Source organism: Silene latifolia, chromosome 3, assembly GCF_048544455.1.
Source record: "Silene latifolia isolate original U9 population chromosome 3, ASM4854445v1, whole genome shotgun sequence".
NCBI classification, from domain to species: Eukaryota; Viridiplantae; Streptophyta; class Magnoliopsida; order Caryophyllales; family Caryophyllaceae; genus Silene; species Silene latifolia.
The window spans coordinates 41138527-41160945 of record NC_133528.1 but is presented as its reverse complement, the minus strand read 5'-3'; the positions used below and the strand labels follow the sequence as shown (position 1 = coordinate 41160945).

Genomic DNA, 22419 nt, shown 5'->3' with positions numbered 1-22419 from the left:
ATTGTGAAAAATGCTTTCAATTGAATTTAATTTTCGGCCGAGACCCGAGTTTAGCGGGTCCTGCTGTGCCTGTAAAGGGAGAAAGTTGAAAACCGTTGATTACCTTTATTTTGAATACCTCTGATTGTTTGTGAAGGCTTGGTCTAAACATTTATTTTGTCATTGATTCAGCGTAATCTTGCTATAAACGTTCTATTATTTATCATCGTATCTTAGGATGATTCTTATGAAAAATGAGCTCAAATCCCATTATATGCAAAAAAGACGGGTAAACAGGAGCAAGAAAGGAGTTGCCATGAATAATGAAGAGAGTAAAAGAAATGTACATTTAGTTCCCACAAGAAACTTCGTTCATTTGAATTAATCATGATTACAGAATAAACTTCATTCGATTTTTCATGACATTGAAAAGGTGAAACGAGTTAACTAAGTTAAATGTGTGGATATTATAGAAATTTGTATAACTTTTTGTTAAAAATATGGAGATTGACCATCATGGCAAACTCGGACTGAAATTTATAAATTTGCAACTTTAAGAAAAAAAGTGTTTAAAATTGAAGAATTAACATCATAATAAGAAGAAAACTAGAGATTTAAAATTTCCGTAAGAGTTAAATATAAAAAGTGAAAATTATAGAAAGGTTAATCACTAGACCATTAACAGTCTACCAGTAATGAGTTTTTTTCAACCATGAAGATTTGACCATCATGGAAAACTCGGACAATAATATTACACAAAAACTATATTATAACTAAATAAGTATTGTATACCTCATTTATAACATATTTATAACTATATTACACAATAACTATATTTATAACATATTGATGATTCATAAGTGGCTATGGTTTATAATTAAAACTATATGTACTTTATGTGAAAATAAATTGAAGTTAAACCTAAAAATTGAAAATTTAGAAAGATTTATCTATTTTTATTTATCAATAAATCTTAAATGTCATATATTTGTTATAATTTTTTTTAATTATAATATAATAATAAAATATATAAACAGACCGCGCGAAGCGCAGGATATTACCTAGTATTTATGTAAGCCCGTGCAATTTGCAAGAGGTTAAAACTAGTTCTTATATAAAACCGTTTTACATGAGCAAAACCAATATTTTACTTCAAAACAAAAACCCCACTAAATTAGATCTTGAATTTCGGTCCTAAAATCTGAACCAATTGAACCGCTTACCAGACCTAATCGCATTGACTGACCGGGTCATTGTTCTTTCTCCGTTCTTCAACACTTGACAGTAAACCTTCAAAAGAAGGAAAAAAATGCTGAGTTTGCGTTGCAAAAACAGCATTCAAACCTTCTCATTTCTGCACAATTTCTATCGTTTCCATCTCTATTCAACCAAATCCCCAAATCAATCTTTCGCTAATTATTTAGTTAATAATCTGGGTTTCTCTCATCAACAAGCTTTATCAACTTCTACCAAACTACCTTCCAAGAATACTAATGACTTCAAATCATCTGATAATGCTAATTCTGTTGTTGATTTCTTAAAACAACATGGTTTTGATGATACCCATATCATAAAGGTTGTATCTTCTTGCCCTAAAATCTTAGCTTCTAATGTTCACCAAACCCTAAAACCCAAATTTAAACTTCTCCAAGATCATGGTTTTTCTGGGTCCAATTTAGTTTCTGTTATTACCTCTAGTCCTTCATTTGTAACTAGACAGATGGATACAATTATCCATGATCTTAGGGCTGTTTTGGGTAGTGATGAAAATCTAACCAAGCTTTTTAGAAAATCAAATGCGTTTACAACAACATCTGCTCTTGAAAATCTTGTATCCAATGTTGCGTTGTTGAATAATGAGTACGGTGTCGGTATTCATGTTATTCGGAATAGCATTGTAAAACAACATGCGTGTTTTTTGAGGAAACCCGAGTTTTTCCGAAATGTGCTGGTTAGGGTTGAAGAGGAATTGGGGATTCCTCGAACTTCTGGGATGTTTTTGTATGGCTTGTATTTGCTGTCTGGCTTTAGTAAGGAATGTATTGAGTCGAAATGTCAAGCTTTAAGAAGCTTTGGATGGACTGAATATGATGTTTCTGAATTAATGAGGAGAGGTCCTAATGCTTTCCTATCATCTGCAGAAAGTATTAAGAAAAAGTTGGGATTTTTGATGACTGAGTTGGGTTATGACCCTGATTTCATAGCATCACATTCTGCGTTGTTTACTTATAGTCTAGAGACTCGAATGGTGCCCAGACATCGTGTTTTGTTGATTTTGAAGGAGAAGTGTTTGTTAGATTACAACTTTTATACTGCCATCATTAAAACCGAGACTAAGTTCTTAAAGACTCTTATTGAACCTTATAAGGAAGCTGTACCGGGTCTTCTTAAAGTTTACCAGAATAGCAAAGGTTGTTCAAACGTTGAGGCCGTTTTAAGGTGATGCCAAACTGCGAAGCCTCCTAGCAGCGAAGTCTATTTTAGGTATACAAAGTTTTCTATTTGTTTTTCCTTTTAAGCTGTTCTGAATAGTTTTGTGTAATGTGTTCTATACCTGTAGTAGGTGATGCCTAACTATATTGATTGAAACACTGTTAAGCTATATTGTATGCCTGACTTCTAATAAAACTTTTCAAAGCAGCTTAAAAGGACCTTGTTCATGGTTCGTTTTTTTACGGTGTGAACTCTTCAAGTTGTCATGGTCATTGTCGTGTTATTCTCGAGTCGAAATGTCAGCTGTTCAAAAGCTATGGATGGACTGAATATTATCTTTCTGAGTTAATGAGGAGTAATCCTGTTATTTTTCTAAAATTGGGGATTCCTCGTAATCTGAGATGTTTTTTTGTGGCATGTATTTGTTGTGTTATTCTAGTAAGGAGAGAAACGAGTCAAAATGTCAGCTGCTCAAAAGTTATGGATGGACTGAATATTATATTTCCGAGTTAACGAGGAGTAATCCTGTAGTTTTTCTAAAATCTGAAGAAAATATCATGAAAAAGTTGGGGTTTTAAATGACCCTGCCTGATTACTTGCCTGATTTCCTAGCTACACATTCTGCATTATTCGGTTATAGTGTTGAGAAGAGAATGGCGCCTAGGCATGTGGACTTGTTGGTTTTGAAGGAGAAGGGCTTGTTAGATTACAACTTCCATACTGCCACCTTAAAAACTGAAACTCACGTCCTAAAGATTCTTATTGAACCTTTTAAGGAAACTGTACCTGGTCTTCTTGAAATTTACCAAAATAGCAAAGGTTGTGCTAACGACATTCCAAGGTGATGCAAATCCCTCTTGCAGCAAAATGTATTTTAGGTATACAAATTTTTTACATTATTAGTTTTTTTCTTTTATAAGCGCGCTGAAGAGAGTTAGTGGAATTTGTTTTATAGCTGTAGTTGTTTAATAACATTGTATGACTGTCCTCAAATTGAAGGAGTGAGGTATTTGTAGCTTGTCTGCCAAGTACCAACTTTTGTTATGGTTGAGGTGGGTAAGGATAAGTGTGAATTTTATGAATCTAAACGGCGAAACCTGTTAAGAGACACCAAACAGTGCAAATTGCAGAAACGTTTCTGGGAACTTAGAACCAGAATGGCAAATTTTATCTAGTTAAAAAAATGTTCAGCCATCAAACAATAGTTATAAAGGATTTAGGATTTCTGCGAGCTTGTAAGTGTATTAGTTGAAAACTTGAAATCTCATTATAAGAATATAGTTTAGCTAATATGAGACTATGTTTAACGCTAGTCTGAGCATGGGTCTTAACAGAAATCTGAGCATCAAACTGCACACTTTCCATGATAAAGCAACATTACTGTAGATAAGTCTTAGAATAGGTCTTGGGTTTCCAAGACCCATTTTGAGACTAGTGAATAGTGTTTTGTTTGTGTAAAAAGATAATTTAGTGTGTCCTTTATATTTTTGTTGAGAATTTTGTTGGGTCTGAGGGATAAAGTGAAAGAAATAAAAGAGTCTGAGTCGAGTCTTTAGTATAAAATAATAATATTTTACTGTTGTTGAGACTCATATTGAGTCTGTGGATAAACATAGTCTGATTATATCTTGAGGAATGAGTTCATTTGTTCTCGACATTGTAGTTACTCTAGGACATATCATGGCCTCATGGGTGTCTTTTAGGTATCTTTGTTCTTCAATTGGTGTGTAACTGTAATTTTTAATAAGCACGCCTGACTTTTTGGCCGGTTTGTTTAACAAATTGATATTGCTCCTTCATTTTGAGAGTAGTAGTGGATCTCGGACTTATTGATCTCGGGCTCATCTGGATTGGATCATGCTCAGCTCGGGATTAAGTTCGAGATTGGTTTGCTGTGCTCAAGCTGAGCTTTGCAAACTAATTTTGGGGGTTTGTCGAGCCGGCTCAACTTATTTTACATCTCTAGCTATGGCATAAATCGGAGCACTTGAGCTTGAGAGTGTCCAGCAAACCACATTTATATAGGAGATGCTCCGAAGAATGCCCGAGAGTGTCTCACAAAGAGCATTTGCAATTTTGCATAGTATAGGAGATGCTCTAAAGTAGATAGGTAAGGTGGGTATTAGGTAGGTAGGTAGGTGATTTGGAATTGTAAAAACGGAGAGATTTGGACTTGAGAAAGGGGATTATTGGGTGTTTCAAATCCTTCAAGGTACCGGGGTATTTTTTTTTTTTTAATTATCTTTGATCACCCTCTACGGCATAAATACTATTAACTTGACTTTTAACTTTTAGTCTGTCAGTCATGTCCATTAAGTAGTTGACTGAGCGAGATGATTGAGCACTGACTTGGTTTTGAGTAGGCTGACTGTTTTTTTAACAAGGTAATCTTGTCTATTTTTGACAACTTACAAGCCTGATTTTTAGCTATACATCATTCCTTGTTTGCTTATAGCCTCGAGAAGAGGAATGGCGCCTAGGCGTTTGGTGGAGTAGGTTTTGAAGGAGAAGGGTTTGGTAGATAATGTTATTGATGCTATTTCAAGGTGATGTAAAGCCCTCTTGTGGCAACGTGTGTCTTATGTGTATACATATGCACACTTTCTTACCATGTTCATTGTTTTGTTAATTAATTATTGAATCACAAAAGAAATATATAGAATTATTGAGAGACAGAGTGCCTCTCTTGTGTTATGACTCTTTTCGGAGTATTCGATTCTGAAGTAACTTCCTTGTTAAAGTCTTTCGCATATTAATTTTACCATGGTCCTGTTATTTACTTTCGTGTTTGTTTCCTTCTCTTAACTTGTGATTCTCCACTTTCAACCATTGTGTACTACATAATATCGACTGACATTATGGTGGCCTCTTGGTGCTGAGAGTGTAGAGTGTATAGTAATTTTACCTTGTTGCTCTTGAATTTAAGGAGTGAGGTATTTGTTGTAGCTTGTCTCCGAGTTTCTTTTGGGCGAGGATAAGTTTAAATACTCATGATAAACTGCTGCAAGACGATGATAAAACCGTATTAATATTGTTAATGAATTGGTTGAGATTCTCTTCGGAACATCCGTATTAATAATATTTGATTGGTTGATTATATACAATTCTTTTCCTGTTTTCTGAGATTCAATTTGAATTTGTTGTGTTTAGACTTTAGAACCAAAGAAATAAACACATATCATTAATTACATTTGTGCTAATTGCTTGCAGTAAATGCATTTGAACTTTGAAGATGATTTGGACAAGCTTCCATGAATAAGAAGAGATCTAACCTTTTCTTGGCAGAAAGGGCAATCATGAATCAGCGGTGAAATGTTTCCAATTAGCAAAATGTATTCCTTCACATGAATGTTTCCAACAGAAATCATCGTCTTAATCTGTATTTTTGCAATACTGTGCTCACATGGATATTTGGTTGGGCAACATACTGTTGTAGTCTCCTCCTTCCGGTAATACGGACTGGAAATATGAAAGAAGTGTCCACTTGGATTCATGGAAATATAGAATAGTTACTTGGCCCCCTTGTTTCAAAGGAAAAAGGGCAAACAGGAATGTATGACCAAGTTTCTTATTAGTAGTTCAGATTAGTGCTACAATGTCAATCTGTTTCCCCTCAAGGAGAGGGAGGACGCAGCACAGTTGTGGAGAACTAACTCAGTGACTATCAATGAATTCCTCCCCAAGTCGATTATTCAACAAAGATACTGTAATCGTTAGTGAATGCAGGAAAGCCTTAAGAAGGATAGTAGATCAAGTAAAAAGGGGGGTATGGTATATGGTATATGGTATATGGTATATGGTATATCTCTACCTATAATCTTCATAATAGAATATACTTGATTAAGTAATAAGCCACTTATTAAAGGATAGTAGATGAAGTAAAAACGGGGTATGGTATATGTTACAATGATCTTCTTCTTACTTTCTCGTTTGATTTCTCTGCCGAACTTCTGATCCGATATTTCGGAACTGGAAGACTATATTTGTAGCCTGTTTGCCAGCTAACCAGCTAACATGATGCTGCAAGCAAGTTACAGAAACTTTTGTGGTTGACAATTAAGGGTCACGAGGATTCTTAAATCGATTTGCTTCTCTTATTGGTATGAAATAAATGGGTTATAGACTATAGTAATTGACTAATTGGATTGGATCACATTGACTCCAATCTAATTATTTACCTTTAACTAAAATATCTTTCGCACTGAATAAAAAAATGTCATGTACCGCAAAAGAACAATTGAAACCAAGTCACTCGAATTTACTACCACAAATACTAAAATGCACTTGAATTTGTGTATGCAATAAAATGCATAAAATCAATCAGTTGTGAGTGAGATGTCGTTCAAATGTAAATAAGTCAAGACCTAACCCAAAAAGTTTACTGACCATGTCCTCACTGTATGCAATCTAGTGTTTCTCCAACGATTGCCAGCTCACACCAATCTGGTAGTTCATGACGATTTGGCAAACAAATGATTAGGACGAAGCCATGTTCCATACTCCATAGAGGATTGATTAATCAGCATGTATAATGTGTCGAGTGTCAACTGTCAAGTGTCGAGATGGGTTATCTTACTGTTTGAAATAGACATTGTCGATTTCGATACGAGTTTCAAACCTCGTTTCTGGACCTTTTCCAACGATAACCTTACCCGTAAAGCTAGAGCATATAAAGTACCGAAACTGTTTGGCTTGGTGAGTGTAGCACCAAGTCAAGCAATAGTGATTAGTGCCAACTGCCAAGCTAGAGCATCTTCGAGGGTGCACCCTGGTTTCCCTTTCGAAATAGCCGGTGCTGATATATGCTTTAATTGTGATTTAGCCAAACCAAAAGGATTCAAAATCTAAATATTTGAGAAGCAAAAACCAACTACGTTTGTAGTTCTTCATTTGGAAAATAGGACTAAAAAAGGACGCTAGAAGGAGGGCTTGAACCTCCGACCTTGTGGTTAACAGCCACACGCTCTAACCAACTGAGCTATTCCAGCTATTTATTTGCTATCCATGAAAATCGCTACTTTAAAAGGCTCCAAAAGTATTTGATACATCACCCATATCTATGTCTATTCTATGTAAAATTCATCCGTCATTTAATTTCTTTTTTTTTTTTTTTTTTTTTTTTTTTTTTTTTTTTTTTTTGACAAAGAACAAATAGATAAATAACTTACAATGAGCTTCTTGAAAAGATTATGAGCTATCCTATTCACTCCCCTAGGACAATAGCTAAGAGAGCAACAGTGAAAATGAGACGCAATAGACTTAAAATCCTGGATAATGCAAGTAATAGACGCAATAGGCTTTTCCGCTCCGGCCACCTGCAAAACCAAAACAAGGCAGTCCGTAACCAATCTAACATGAAGATACCCTTCATCCAACGCCCATTTTAGCGCCTTGATAGCAGCCCGACCTTCAGCTTGTAGGGCAGAAGAGGCAAACGAGCGAGCATGCGCAGTATTCCTTAAGGTCCCATCACCATCCAACAAGCACCACCCCATGCCAGAACTTCTATCATCCCTCCAAGCAGCATCACACTTAACAGTGCAAACATTTTCGCACACAGGTCCACCAACAATCCAATAGGGAAAAGAGTTTCTAATTCTCTTTGCTAGTTCAAAATCAGAAGAGAAGTCCAACAATGGCGCTTGAAGGAGACAAGCATCCTTATTGCACACAACCTCATTCATACACTGAATGTCTCCAAGAATAGAACTGAGGGCACTCATCGGCCAAGGGCGACGACTCCTGAAGACCATATCATTCCTACAACACCAAATTCTCCAAAGGGTAGCGATAAGGGGAAAAAGGAGGGAAGTAGGATCTGGGCCACTTAAGAAATACTTGACCCAGTTTATGACCCAAATCCTAACATCAATATCCACCCCCCAGTGATTCTAATTCCTAAAGGGCAGCCAAACCAAAGAGCTTTTGCAAAGCAACAATCTCTGAAGAGGTGAGAAATAGATTCCACACAAGAAGGTAAGCCATCGCAGAGAGTACAAGAGGAGCGCGAACTCATCTTGCGTTTGAGAAATTCAGAACCCACGGGAAGGGCATTAGCCATAAATTTCCATAAGAACACCCTTAGTTTGTTAGAAATAGGCAACTTCCAAAGCTTTGATTTGCAGAAAGCCACAATGGTTGGAGACATTCTAGAGCGATCAGCACTCGTGGCAGGTCCATCAGATAAGGCCTTAGCAGCATAGTAACCCGACTTGACAGTATAGACGCCATGTTTAGAAAATTTCCAATAGAAGGAGTCATCCGAAGGTTGACACGGAATATAAGTTGCGAGGATTTTCCTTGTAACTTCCTCACCCGGATCGAAACCAAGAGAGGAAAGATCCCATTTTCTGTGATTATCGTAAAGGTCACCTACCAAGAGCGTGGAGTCAGTAGGAACATCCAGAGAATCCCCACAAATATCATGAAGACTATAACCCTCTATCCATTTACTCTTCCAAGCATTAAGACGAGATGAAGATCCAATTGACCAGGCAATATTGTTGTAGATAAGATCGGAACCCCAGACAAGGCTTTTGAGAGCCCATGACGACGCATGGGGAGCCTTCCAAATGATTCTCGGAAAAGATATCATCTTGGATACCAAGCTTGGGACCAATCACCATACTAATAAGACTTCCCGGATTACATAAGATTCTCCAAGCAGATTTTGCAAGGAGGGCTTGATTAAAGCAACCAATATTGCGAAGACCAAGGCCCCCTTCTCCCACAGGCCTACTAAGAAAGTCTTTACTTGTAACACCCCGGTTTATAAAAGAAGTCCTCGTCAAGACATTCTCTAATAAAACGGACTGTTACCATCTCGGTTTCCCGAGGTAGTGAATAACAAATTAAACTCCAAGGCAATTTATGTAATATTTTCAACTTAATTATTACAAATACTCTTTTCAACTCGAATTACAAGAACTGACATAATTAAAAGTGAAGTCTTCTAGATGATGGTCTAGCTGCTAGGTCGTCTGATCCAGTGTCTCACTCCCATCAAGCTCCCGTCCTAACGCTTAAACCTGTCAAGTCTGCTCCCCATAAAACGGATCATCACAGGTGTTCACGAATACACAGGGTCAACCACGAGGTTGAGTAGGGAAAACAAAACAAGTACGACAACAAAATACATAACTCCATTTCCAATTAGTCACATCCTCCGCCTCACCATATCACAGACCCTGAATAATCTCCACACCGTATCACGGACCCTCGAATAATCTCCGCTCCATATCACGGACCACGAATAATCTCCGCTCCATATCACATATCCTGAATAATCTCCGCTCCATATCACATACCCTGAATAATCTCCGCTCCATATCACATACCCCGAATAATCTCCGCTTCATATCACATACCCCGAATAATCTCCGCTCCATATCACATACCCTGAATAATCTCCGCTCCATATCACATACCCTGAATAACTTCCACACCGTATCACAGACCCTGATTAATTTCCACACCATCCTCCAACGCATATGAATGATCAAAAGAAATTGATGCAACACAATATATATAAATCAATTAAATGATGAATCATAAAATCATGCCGATTACTGTGTGTTGTGATATCATACTCAATACGATCAAATCAGTCAATCACCCTTCCCAATATAAATGATAGTATAACTCGACAACCAGGAATCCAAATCAACACAATTCGATCAATAACGATAATAAGACAAGTGTAGTTCCCCTACCTTAAAGTGCCAAAATTCCAATTAAGCGATTAAGCGATCCGATAAAGCAATGAGTTTGATTATCGATCCTTCACGAATCCGTCACCTAAAACAATTATAATATATATAATTACTAACTACTAAATACGGAGATCCTCAATTAGAAGTCTTCCCGAACCCTACAATTCCGACACCGACTTATGCCCGACTGATAATTAAAATAACCCGATTAGTATTTGACCCAACTTCCCAAAATAGAAAGTTATTAAGGTATAATCTCTTAAGATGGTAACTTTCCCGATTTAGTAACTTTTCTCTTTTATCAAACCCGACTCAAAAACCCGTCTTTAATTAATTAATCATTATTAATTATTATTTTATTTTAAATAACTCGGAACTCTAATCAAAACGATAATTAGGGGTTTAAATGAATTATATGATGAAACGAATCAACACTTGAACAACTCGAACAATCCCGACTCTAATTATATTAAATAATTCGGGAATTAATGTTAACTAAATTATTTAATGACACGGGAATTATTTTAATTAATTAAGAGTACGACCAAATACGAATTATAACAATTAAACAATGAAAAATCCGTTTCGAAAACCAAAATGGCCCGTCAACCACACAACCCCCTTCCCACGCACTCACGAACCACCACGCACCACCTCACCACCGTGTCCACCACCAGGCGTGGTCCCCACATCAACCCAGCCACCAACGACCATCGCCAGCAGGGTCGACTCCCGCCGGCGAGTCCAACCACAGTCCCCTTTCCGTCTGGTTCACCACCGTGCAACACCAAACACCCACTGTTCTCTTTTTACCACCACCGCAACAATCACTCGTCTCCCGCCATACCACCACCTACCTGCTCACCTCTCACCCACGCACGCAGACACCACGGCACCACCTTGTCGACCTCCCCCTAGTCGACGGTGGTGCCACCCAAACTTACCCATCTAAAAACTCCCCTGAAAACCGTATATACCACCCGTTTCTACACCCTTGTCAAAGCCGCCTTTCACTTTATTACGATCACTACTTATGACCACCCTAACCTCCACCACTACACTCTCCACCGACCACCCATTTCCCTCACCCCATCAAAAACCACCAGCCTTACCACTATAAGACACTAAGCAACCACTAAAAACGCGACATTAATATGTGAAAAACAGAGAGGATGAGCTGCTTACCTATTTCCTGCCACCATAGCCGCCACTAGGGACACCCACTGTAGTCGACAACCACCCATAGCTCCTCCTTGCTGCGCCGCCAACAGACACGACCACTCTCTCTCTCTCTCTCTAAGCGTGAAGATAGAAGTTGGAGCTGATGAAAGGAGGGAGGCGGCTGAGGTCGTGTGTAATCATGGCAGAAAATGGGTAGGGGTTGTCAGGTTTAATAAGGAAGAAGGGAAGCAACGGGGTATGGGTTGTATAGATGTTGGTGAAGGCGTGGAGTATGGGTTGCATAGGTCCCATAAAAATAATCAAGCATGCCTATTTCTTGTCTCATGGGCACGAAACACCACCCTAGTACGGTTTCCCATAATTATTTTGGGTCCGATGTTTAATTATTTAGTTTACCTTTCGAATCCTTATAAACCCGTCTTAATTAACTTAGCTCGATAATTCTCGACTAACAATTAACCCGACATAACTAGCAATATAAATGTATAATAATTAATATAAAATAATATCCGTTTAATTAATTTTATTATATAAAAATACGGGGTATTACAGTCTTCCCCCCCTTAAAATGAACTTCGTCCCGAAGTTCGCTCCCATACTCAAACCTCAAAAGGGTATTGTATATCGTACCAACAGACGTCACGCATTTCTAACTTGGTTAACACACTCTTTTGACACATCAATTAATCATAACAAATACGGAATGTTACATTCTGCCCTCCTAAAAATAAACTTCGTCCCGAAGTTTGACTCGTCTTTTCTTAACCCAACTAACTGCAACTAATAACTACCTGAGAACACAAATGTGTAACAACTAAATACTCATCTGAGAACACCATCATCTTCCATCTAAATTCCGATCTCAAACTCAACATAAACTCATTAACCATGGTCGCACTGGACCGTAAACATAACTCGGCACAAAGGCCCCACAACTCATAACTCAATACCAATAGTTTAATCACACTCTCCTTTTTACACATCAACCACTATCAGATGTAGGAACAACACATATAGGACTTATTTCATAGGCAACCTCACAACTAAACGTCAACTTGATCAAAACTACAATCTACAATAGGTGCAATTCAAGCATTAAGATTTTACAATCCTACCCAACTAAAACATGGTTACGTCCTCGTAACCTTCATTATTATAACCAAAGTTCTCAAACTACCGCTATCAACTGAAAGAGGATAAAAGATTCACAACTCACGCTCAAGTTAGCTAATCCTTACCAAGGACAATCAATATTCAAACTCTCTAAAGGAAGCTACCGTTACCAGTTAAAATCATCAGTAAGTATCCATTTTACCAATCGTTGTAATCTCATACTTTAGAAACATAGGGGGTTAATCACATAAGAAAAGAATTAAGGTCAACATTTGATAAATCGATTTATGTGAATTTATAACTTAATAGGTTCAATCTGACTTTTCTTTACTTAATGGTATAGATTTAGGTCACGACACAGAATCACCAATAGAAATAAAGACAACCAGTTTCGCAGTACTTATCGTCCCAGAAATATTTTTAATTCTTATAACAAAGGGTTTAGGAATTATTCACGAATGACGAATGCGCCTAGATTGACAATTCTACAAACATATTGGTCGAGTCAATCAAGCGAGTAAACCTCGATATGGGAAAGTTATCATACAAGACTATCATTCATAAAATTTCGTTATTGGTATTGAATTTATTTAACTGCACCCCACACAATGACATAACAGATTAATTGTATTTAACTATACCAACTTTACAATATTCGTTATATGTTATGCTAATATCAACCTACCATGTTAACACCTAACTCCTTTAAATCACCACATTCATTTCCTGTTCGGACCTTCGTACTAACCACAACCCACCAATTCACTTCATGAACGAATAACATGACTAATTTATCCCGCTACTTATGACTCCGTTCTAGTTTCATTCCTCCAGACTAGCAATTATCATGGACACTCACAAACAGACACCTTCGGCCGAACTCTCATTCCGAATTTATACTCACACGGCACAATCTAACTTCATTTTTCTAACTTTTACTTTCATACAGGATGGTGACTAATTTTCTTAACATATTCTTATAACAGGGCCATCATAGAACTCATTTATAGCTTACTACGAAACTCAAAATCAGATAAACTTAATTTGATACAATTCCTTTAAACAACCCAGTTGAGGTGTCGACTCCTATATTGTAAATTACAGGTTCATCTTATTCATTTTAATCCTATCTTTATTAATGAACGACCATTACCTCAATCATCAGGATTTTTGTTGCACTTCTTTACTCAGTTATGTTCACGGCTTAATTAAACGTAACTATAACAATTATCATTTAAACCAACGCATATCATATGAATCATTAAAGGGTTATCCCTTTATAATATTGCCCACATAGTTTTCATAAACAATCCTTTTTAAAATATACTTGATAGTGATGACTCGAGAATCTAGATATACCAATCGTCGTATTATATCAAACAATTTCCTTTATATCATACTCCTACAATTGCAAGAATCTCTTTAGCATTTTATGACGATCTAACGACGATCATTTCCAATAAGAAATAACACACTGTTTATTATCGTGTCACAGGTTTAGGTTCAATTGAAATCATTTATTGCGATGAAGATAATAATTATAACTATGGGCACACAACCCATATGAAAGACCTTAGAACTCAAATGACATCCTACATGTGTGAACATTTAGACACAATCACTACTATCATCCATGTGTGAACTTTTAAACATAACTATTATAGTTTTCATGCGAGTGTATTAGAATAATCAAATTACTTTCAATACTATCAACTTTACTAAGATGTGACAATATAGTTTTATTATTCATATATGTCCGACCACTATGCAAATATGATATATAAAATATTACTAACATGCCAAACATATATAAAACATGTAACAACTGGACTCGTTTAAAATATTTCACCCCCGATTACAAATCAAATTAATTTATTCAATTTTACTCATACCATCACGCCAACAATGTTATCAACTAAACTTCAATTTTTATCATTGGTTGAGATACGTAACTACTGAACATGCCTGCTACTATCATCATATAAGGACATTATAAATTCATATTATTAAAGCTCGTGAATTAATCAACCATCGTATGTAGACTCAACCTAGAACACACATTTTCCAGGTCATGATTCACGTTGTAACTTTCAAAGATCACGAATAAATAACCGTTCGATTAAAACTTGACTCATATTACTTTTACAAAACACGGAGGGTTAAAATCACAGGGAAAAGAATTAGGTTCAAAGCACAAGAATACCATTTTAAAGAATTTTACAACTCGGTTGGTCTAACCAAACATGTGACAAACTATTGGTCCAAAACTTGGGTCGGTTGCAAAACTTATTATTTAATATTGAGACATCAAGATTTTTCGTGGATTATCAATTTGAACACATATGTGAATTTTACGATCGATGGAGTTGGAATTATGCGAAAATTATTAATACCATTTAAATGAGGATTTTCACAAAATCATTGGTCAAAATTTCACTGCACAGAACTTCCTAACCACAGCTTACTAAAATAATTACTACTCCTAGTCTGTATATCTTATAAGCATGAAACCAACGCTAAATGAACACTAACTGACGAGACTACCTCTCATAAAATTTTCATCGATAGGTAATAAACAGGAAAGTAATGGTAACAAGGTCAATTAAAGAATAACATCAACCAAAACAAGTTTCATCACTAAGTTTTTCATTTACTATGTTCCAACTCTTACAACCACACTATTGTTCTAACCCATACCAACTTAGATCTCACACTGTACTTGTGTAAACATATACCCCATAGAATCCCTTCGCATCTCGATCTACCCATTACATCTAAATCACGATTGCTATGACTAAAGATATGAAATTCTATCGTGTTTCCTATTACTAACACGATGTTATACTAGCATGGCTTCGGGATCACACAACCGCATATTACTTAGTCATATTAGTACTAGCAGTACATCATTCAACATCCACCTAGGTAATTATCATTGACTTGCAAATACTTTCATGCTCACGACTAGCACAACACTTCATTGATTATTAACCTGAACTCGAAAATCTATTTCTCATTTCCACAACATTATATGATCACGCCATCACTCATACAAAATACTTACCGTAGCGTTGTCCTGCAGAATGGTTAGAAGACATAGGTTTCAAAGTATATATCAACTCGATTATGCAACAATCAATGCATCAATCAATTAACACTTAGGCAACGATATAGGCATCTCAGGTTCAACCTTATGCAACTTTTCTACCCTTTCTCTCATATACCCTCAGGGTTTTCCGAGTCAAATCCGAGAGGGCCACCGGTTCGGTGTGAGGGGGCCCCTAACTCAAACCTTACCCCAGTGTGCTCCTAACGCTTCTATCCCTGTTCATTTTAATTAGACACATCCTAGGTTCATTGGGTTCATTGGTTTAGGCCTGAGGATCGTTCGCTCTGATACCACTTTGTAACACCCCGGTTTATAAAAGAAGTCCTCGTCAAGACATTCTCTAATAAAACGGACTGTTACCATCTCGGTTTCCCGAGGTAGTGAATAACAAATTAAACTCCAAGGCAATTTATGTAATATTTTCAACTTAATTATTACAAATACTCTTTTCAACTCGAATTACAAGAACTGACATAATTAAAAGTGAAGTCTTCTAGATGATGGTCTAGCTGCTAGGTCGTCTGATCCAGTGTCTCACTCCCATCAAGCTCCCGTCCTAACGCTTAAACCTGTCAAGTCTGCTCCCCATAAAACGGATCATCACAGGTGTTCACGAATACACAGGGTCAACCACGAGGTTGAGTAGGGAAAACAAAACAAGTACGACAACAAAATACATAACTCCATTTCCAATTAGTCACATCCTCCGCCTCACCATATCACAGACCCTGAATAATCTCCACACCGTATCACAGACCCTGAATAATCTCCGCTCCATATCACAGACCCTGAATAATCTCCGCTCCATATCACATATCCTGAATAATCTCCGCTCCATATCACATACCCTGAATAATCTCCGCTCCATATCACATACCCTGAATAATCTCCGCTTCATATCACATACCCTGAATAATCTCCGCTCCATATCACATACCCTGAATAATCTCCGCTCCATATCACATACCCTGAATAACTTCCACACCGTATCACAGACCCTGATTAATTTCCACACCATCCTCCAACGCATATGAATGATCAAAAGAAATTGATGCAACACAATATATATAAATCAATTAAATGATGAATCATAAAATCATGCCGCTTACTGTGTGTTGTGATATCATACTCAATACGATCAAATCGACCAATCACCCTTCCCAATATAAATGATAGTATAACTCGACAACCAGGAATCCAGTCAACACAATTCGATCAATAACGATAATAAGACAAGTGTAGTTCCCCTACCTTAAAGTGCCAGCAATTCCAATTAAGCAGTTAAGCAGTCCAGAAGTAAAGCAATGAGTTTGATTATCGATCCTTCACGAATCCGTCACCTAAAACAATTATAATATATATAATTACTAACTACTAAATACGGAGATCCTCAATTAGAAGTCTTCCCGAACCCTACAATTCCGACACCGACTTATGCCCGACTGATAATTAAAATAACCCGATTAGTATTTGACCCAACTTCCCAAAATAGAAAGTTATTAAGGTATAATCTCTTAAGATGGTAACTTTCCCGATTTAGTAACTTTTCTCTTTTATCAAACCCGACTCAAAAACCCGTCTTTAATTAATTAATCATTATTAATTATTATTTTATTTTAAATAACTCGGAACTCTAATCAAAACGATAATTAGGGGTTTAAATGAATTATATGATGAAACGAATCAACACTTGAACAACTCGAACAATCCCGACTCTAATTATATTAAATAATTCGGGAATTAATGTTAACTAAATTATTTAATGACACGGGAATTATTTTAATTAATTAAGAGTACGACCAAATACGAATTATAACAATTAAACAATGAAAAATCCGTTTCGAAAACCAAAATGGCCCGTCAACCACACAACCCCCTTCCCACGCACTCACGAACCACCACGCACCACCTCACCACCGTGTCCACCACCAGGCGTGGTCCCCACATCAACCCAGCCACCAACGACCATCGCCAGCGGGGTCGACTCCGCCGGCGAGTCCAACCACAGTCCCCTTTCCGTCTGGTTCACCACCGTGCAACACCAAACACCCACTGTTCTCTTTTTACCACCACCGCAACAATCACTCGTCTCCCGCCATACCACCACCTACCTGCTCACCTCTCACCCACGCACGCAGACACCACGGCACCACCTTGTCGACCTCCCCCTAGTCGACGGTGGTGCCACCCAAACTTACCCATCTAAAAACTCCCCTGAAAACCGTATATACCACCCGTTTCTACACCCTTGTCAAAGCCGCCTTTCACTGTTACGATCACTACTTATGACCACCCTAACCTCCACCACTACACTCTCCACTGACCACCCATTTCCCTCACCCCATCAGCAACCACCAGCCTTACCACTATAAGACACTAAGCAACCACTAAAAACGCGACATTAATATGTGAAAAACAGAGAGGATGAGCTGCTTACCTATTTCCTGCCACCATAGCCGCCACTAGGGACACCCACTGTAGTCGACAACCACCCATAGCTCCTCCTTGCTGCGCCGCCAACAGACACGACCACTCTCTCTCTCTCTCTCTAAGCGTGAAGATAGAAGTTGGAGCTGATGAAAGGAGGGAGGCGGCTGAGGTCGTGTGTAATCATGGCAGAAAATGGGTAGGGGTTGTCAGGTTTAATAAGGAAGAAGGGAAGCAACGGGGTATGGGTTGTATAGATGTTGGTGAAGGCGTGGAGTATGGGTTGCATAGGTCCCATAAAAATAATCAAGCATGCCTATTTCTTGTCTCATGGGCACGAAACACCACCCTAGTACGGTTTCCCATAATTATTTTGGGTCCGATGTTTAATTATTTAGTTTACCTTTCGAATCCTTATAAACCCGTCTTAATTAACTTAGCTCGATAATTCTCGACTAACAATTAACCCGACATAACTAGCAATATAAATGTATAATAATTAATATAAAATAATATCCGTTTAATTAATTTTATTATATAAAAATACGGGGTATTACATTACTACACCAATGTATAGACTTATTAGTTCTAGTTCCACTCCACCAAAAATGCTCCATCAAAGACTGAAGCTTTGATGTTACACTTACCGGTATGCGAAATACCGATAGAAAGAAAAGGGATAGTGAAGAGAGAACAGAACGAATAAGAGTCAGTTTACCGGCCGAAGAAAGGAGAATATTATTCCAGGAGGATAGCCTTCGCTTAGTTTTTTCGACCAGAAATTTAAAAAGCTCCCTCTTAGAAGACCCAAAACTCGTTGGTAAGCCAAGATAGTTACCAAGATCATGCTTAGGAGTAAATTGAAAGTCAGTCAAGCATTTTTTGACCATCATGAGTGAGCAATTTGGACTGAAAAGAATAGAGGACTTATCTTTGTTAAGGCATTGTCCAGAAGCAGCACAATATTCATCGATAAGGTTCATAAGAAAGTCCATATCTCCATAGTCACCACGTAAGAAGAAGAGTGAATCATCTGCAAACAGTAAGTGGGAGATTTCCGGACCATTCTTACATATCTTAATACCCTTAATGGATTAGAATCCTGGGCATAGAGAATCATTTGGGATAGTACTTCCGTACACAGCGCGAAAATATAAGGGGATAAAGGATCCCCTTGCCTAATCCCACAGCAAGGTTCAACATTTTCCATAGGAGCACCATTAATTAGGATTTCATAGGAAACAGTTTCAATAGTACTCATAATGAGATGAATCATAGAGTCCGCAAATTCAAGTAAGAAAGCACCCTCTTATGAAATTCCATTCGATCTATCATAAGCTTTACTCATATCAGCCTTTAAAGCCATCATACTCTTCTTACCATAGCTCCTATGGTTGATGACGTGAAGAATTTCTTGGGCAACAACAATATTATCCGCAATACTTCTATTAGGAACAAAGGCACTTTGAAATGGACTAACCAAATCATCCATAACCCCTTTTAACCTGTTAGCAATACACTTTGTGACAATTTTCATAATAACATTGCAGAGGCTAATCGGCCGAAAATCCCCAACTCTCTCAGGACAATCATTTTTTGGAATAAGGACAATAAAGGTTTTATTAAAGTCCTTAAGGACAAGATGCCGAATTGAGAATATTGAGAGCTCCACGAATAACATCATCCTTAACAATAGCCCAATACTTCGGTAAAAGGCGCAGAATCCCATCAGGACCCGGAGATTTTAGGGGTCCCAATTGAAAAGCAGCTTGACGAACTTCATTTTTCGAGTATAAACGGCCCAACTTGGCTCTCTCCTCCATACCCACTTTACGCTTAAGATTATCAAATAAATAACCGTAATTATTTATGTAATCTTCAAAACACTCAGGCTCAGCATCAGACTTAAAGATATTAGAGAAGTAAGTATTGAACAAGCCACCAATCTCCTTCATATCAAAAGTCCATTCATTAGACTCCTTCTTAATACCCAAAATAAGATTAGCACCAGATCGTCCTTTAACCCAATTGAAAAAATATTTGGTGCACGTGTCACCCTCACAATTCCATTTCAATTTTGCACGTTGACGCCAATAAGTGCCCGCGGCAATAGAGAATTCCATAAGCTTTTTATGACATGACTCATAGTTAATAGTGTCACCACCATTCTCAATATCCGTAAGATAGGACTCCAGGTCTTGATCAAATGCACTCCACTTAAGACCCCATTCATCTTTTTTGTTACAAGCCCAGACTCTGAAAGCATTGTTTATGCGACGTAATTTTGATAAAAGAACATGAGAAGCATCACCATTATCTGTCCTTCCCCATTATCTTTAACCAGGCCACTACATTCAAAGATGGTCAAAACACCAAGTCTCAAGTCTCAGAACTTTTCTTCTTGGTATGGAGAATCATATTTGTATCAAGGATAATGGGTGCATGATCCGAAATTTGAATAGGCAGGTGTTTAATAAAAGTATTAGGGAAAAGAGAGAGCCAATCATTAGAAGCAAAACCCTTATCAAGTCTTTCATAAATTCGATAAGGATTATCCCTATTATTACACCAAGTGAATCTAGGTCCCTTGAAGGGAATATCCATCGACAATGTAAATTCTTCCGGAGGAAAATAAGTTTGCCCCTCTAATTAATTTATCACTACCACCTAACTTATCAGACGAGAATTCAACTTGGTTGAAGTCACCAAACAACAAGAAAGGTTTGTCGAAGGAGTTAAGATGACAAGTGAAAGATTCCCATACAAATACCCCTTTGAATGATCGGTTCACCGTAAACGCAAATACGATACCACAAACTACCTTTACATTGATTAACCAAGAGGATAATAAGATTGCGGCTGGAAAAGACACATTCTATTTTACAACTACTTTTCCATCCAACCCACAACCCCCTTTAGACCATCAAAGATCATCATACCCTGGACTCGATAAAACCCATAGGGCGCAAAGAACATCAACGATCGTACATCACACTTAGTTTCGTAAAGGAAGACAAAGTCTAAATTATTATGCAACGACCTACAAATTGCTCTAATTTTAGGGATTGAAGGGGCAAGTGGATCATTAAGACCCCTACAATTCCAGGCCAACCCTTTCATGAAGACAAGTAGAGTTGAGACCACCGCATCCAGGCCACCCAACAGCAGAGCCCAACCTCGACTTCACCCTACCAAGCACATCTCATACGGAAACCCTTCAACCATAAAACAGACACCAGCAAGACCACCACGTCCGGGTCAAAAAAACCAACCGCATCACCCAAGACTAGCCGCACACAACGCAAGAAAAACCCCATCATCCAGACTCCTCAATCCGAAAAGACAAACAAAGACCCAACAAACACCAGACGATCCCAGTAAACGGCAGGAGCCATTTACACCAAACCTGCTACACAAAACTACCTCAGACAACTCGACAACACAAATGGCACAAAACCATCAAAGACCCACCAAAAGACACCAAGATGGATCAAACCACTACAAAACAACCCAAATCACCAAGGGACACCTCCCAGGACCACCGCCAAACTAACAAACAAACAGACTTAACGGTAACAAACCAGGTTGAAACCAAATTAAAAAAACCAGAGGGCACAACAGGTGGGGGAAATGGGGGGATCACCGTGTCGGACCCAAAAGGCCGCCACTAAGGACAAAGCAGCGCAGACGGATGAGATAACTCATCGACAAAAACCAGATACTTAAGGCAAGGCAAACAACCCAGGGGTGGGGGGAATGGGGGGATCACCCCTTGATTGAAAGCGGACAACGGCGGTGACAGGACAAGGTACCGACGGGACTGGAACGACTAGAAGGGAACAACACCCAGACAGACGAAACAATAGAGCACACAAAACCAAAACCGAGACTAAAAGACAGCTTCAACCATGAAGCGGACAACGGGACAAGAACCCGGCACTAAGAGAGGCAGCAGCAGGCCGGACCGAAGGACCAAGCAGGCGGGTCACAAATCAAATCAGAGGAGGAGAGATTCAGGGGTACCGGAAAAAAATGGGAACCACCGAACACCGGAGATGGGACAGAACAGGCACATCTCAGGCGACGGAGCAGCGGCGAGGTGGCGACGACGGCAGCACATCGAAAGCGAAGGAGAAAGGGTAGAAAAGGTTTAAAGGGTATGAGGTGTTTCGAATCGCCGGGGATAGGCAAAGGGACGGACCCATCCCCGGCGATTGGGTAGGGGAAGACGGAGGGCGGCCGGCTTGGGTGGTGGAGACGGCGGAGCAGTGAGACAAAGTTAGGGTTTGCTTTTGTTAATTTTTGGGGGAAAGCAGCTCCGTCATTTAATTTCTACTTCACAATTAAGTGCATCACTTAATAGTGAACTTGTACTAACGCTACTTCGTGTCTAATTCAGGACCTTCATACGAGAGCGATGATTGGCATGGCCCATGGGTGACATGCACGATGGACTTTACTACC

General features: G+C 38.3%; 1 protein-coding gene and 1 non-coding gene across 3 annotated transcripts; one reads left to right on the top strand and one right to left on the bottom strand.

Annotated features, from left to right (window-relative positions):
• The first annotated feature begins 1155 nt into the window (after nt 1-1155).
• Nucleotides 1156-6029, top strand: LOC141647573 (uncharacterized). 2 transcript variants are annotated; one of them, XM_074455814.1, is made up of 2 exons: nt 1156-2463; nt 5698-6029. In XM_074455814.1, the coding sequence occupies exon 1, from the start codon at nt 1289-1291 to the stop codon at nt 2420-2422; it is 1134 nt and encodes a 377-aa protein (XP_074311915.1). In that variant the 5' UTR covers nt 1156-1288; the 3' UTR covers nt 2423-2463; nt 5698-6029. The 2 variants fall into 2 exon arrangements, with proteins under 2 accessions (XP_074311915.1, XP_074311914.1); XM_074455813.1 differs by having other exon boundaries at nt 1157-2463; nt 5623-6029.
• A 1297-nt stretch (nt 6030-7326) lies between these two features.
• TRNAN-GUU (transfer RNA asparagine (anticodon GUU)) lies at nt 7327-7400 on the bottom strand. Its single transcript has one exon. It is a non-coding gene; the product is annotated as a tRNA-Asn (tRNA).
• Nucleotides 7401-22419: the final 15019 nt, after the last annotated feature.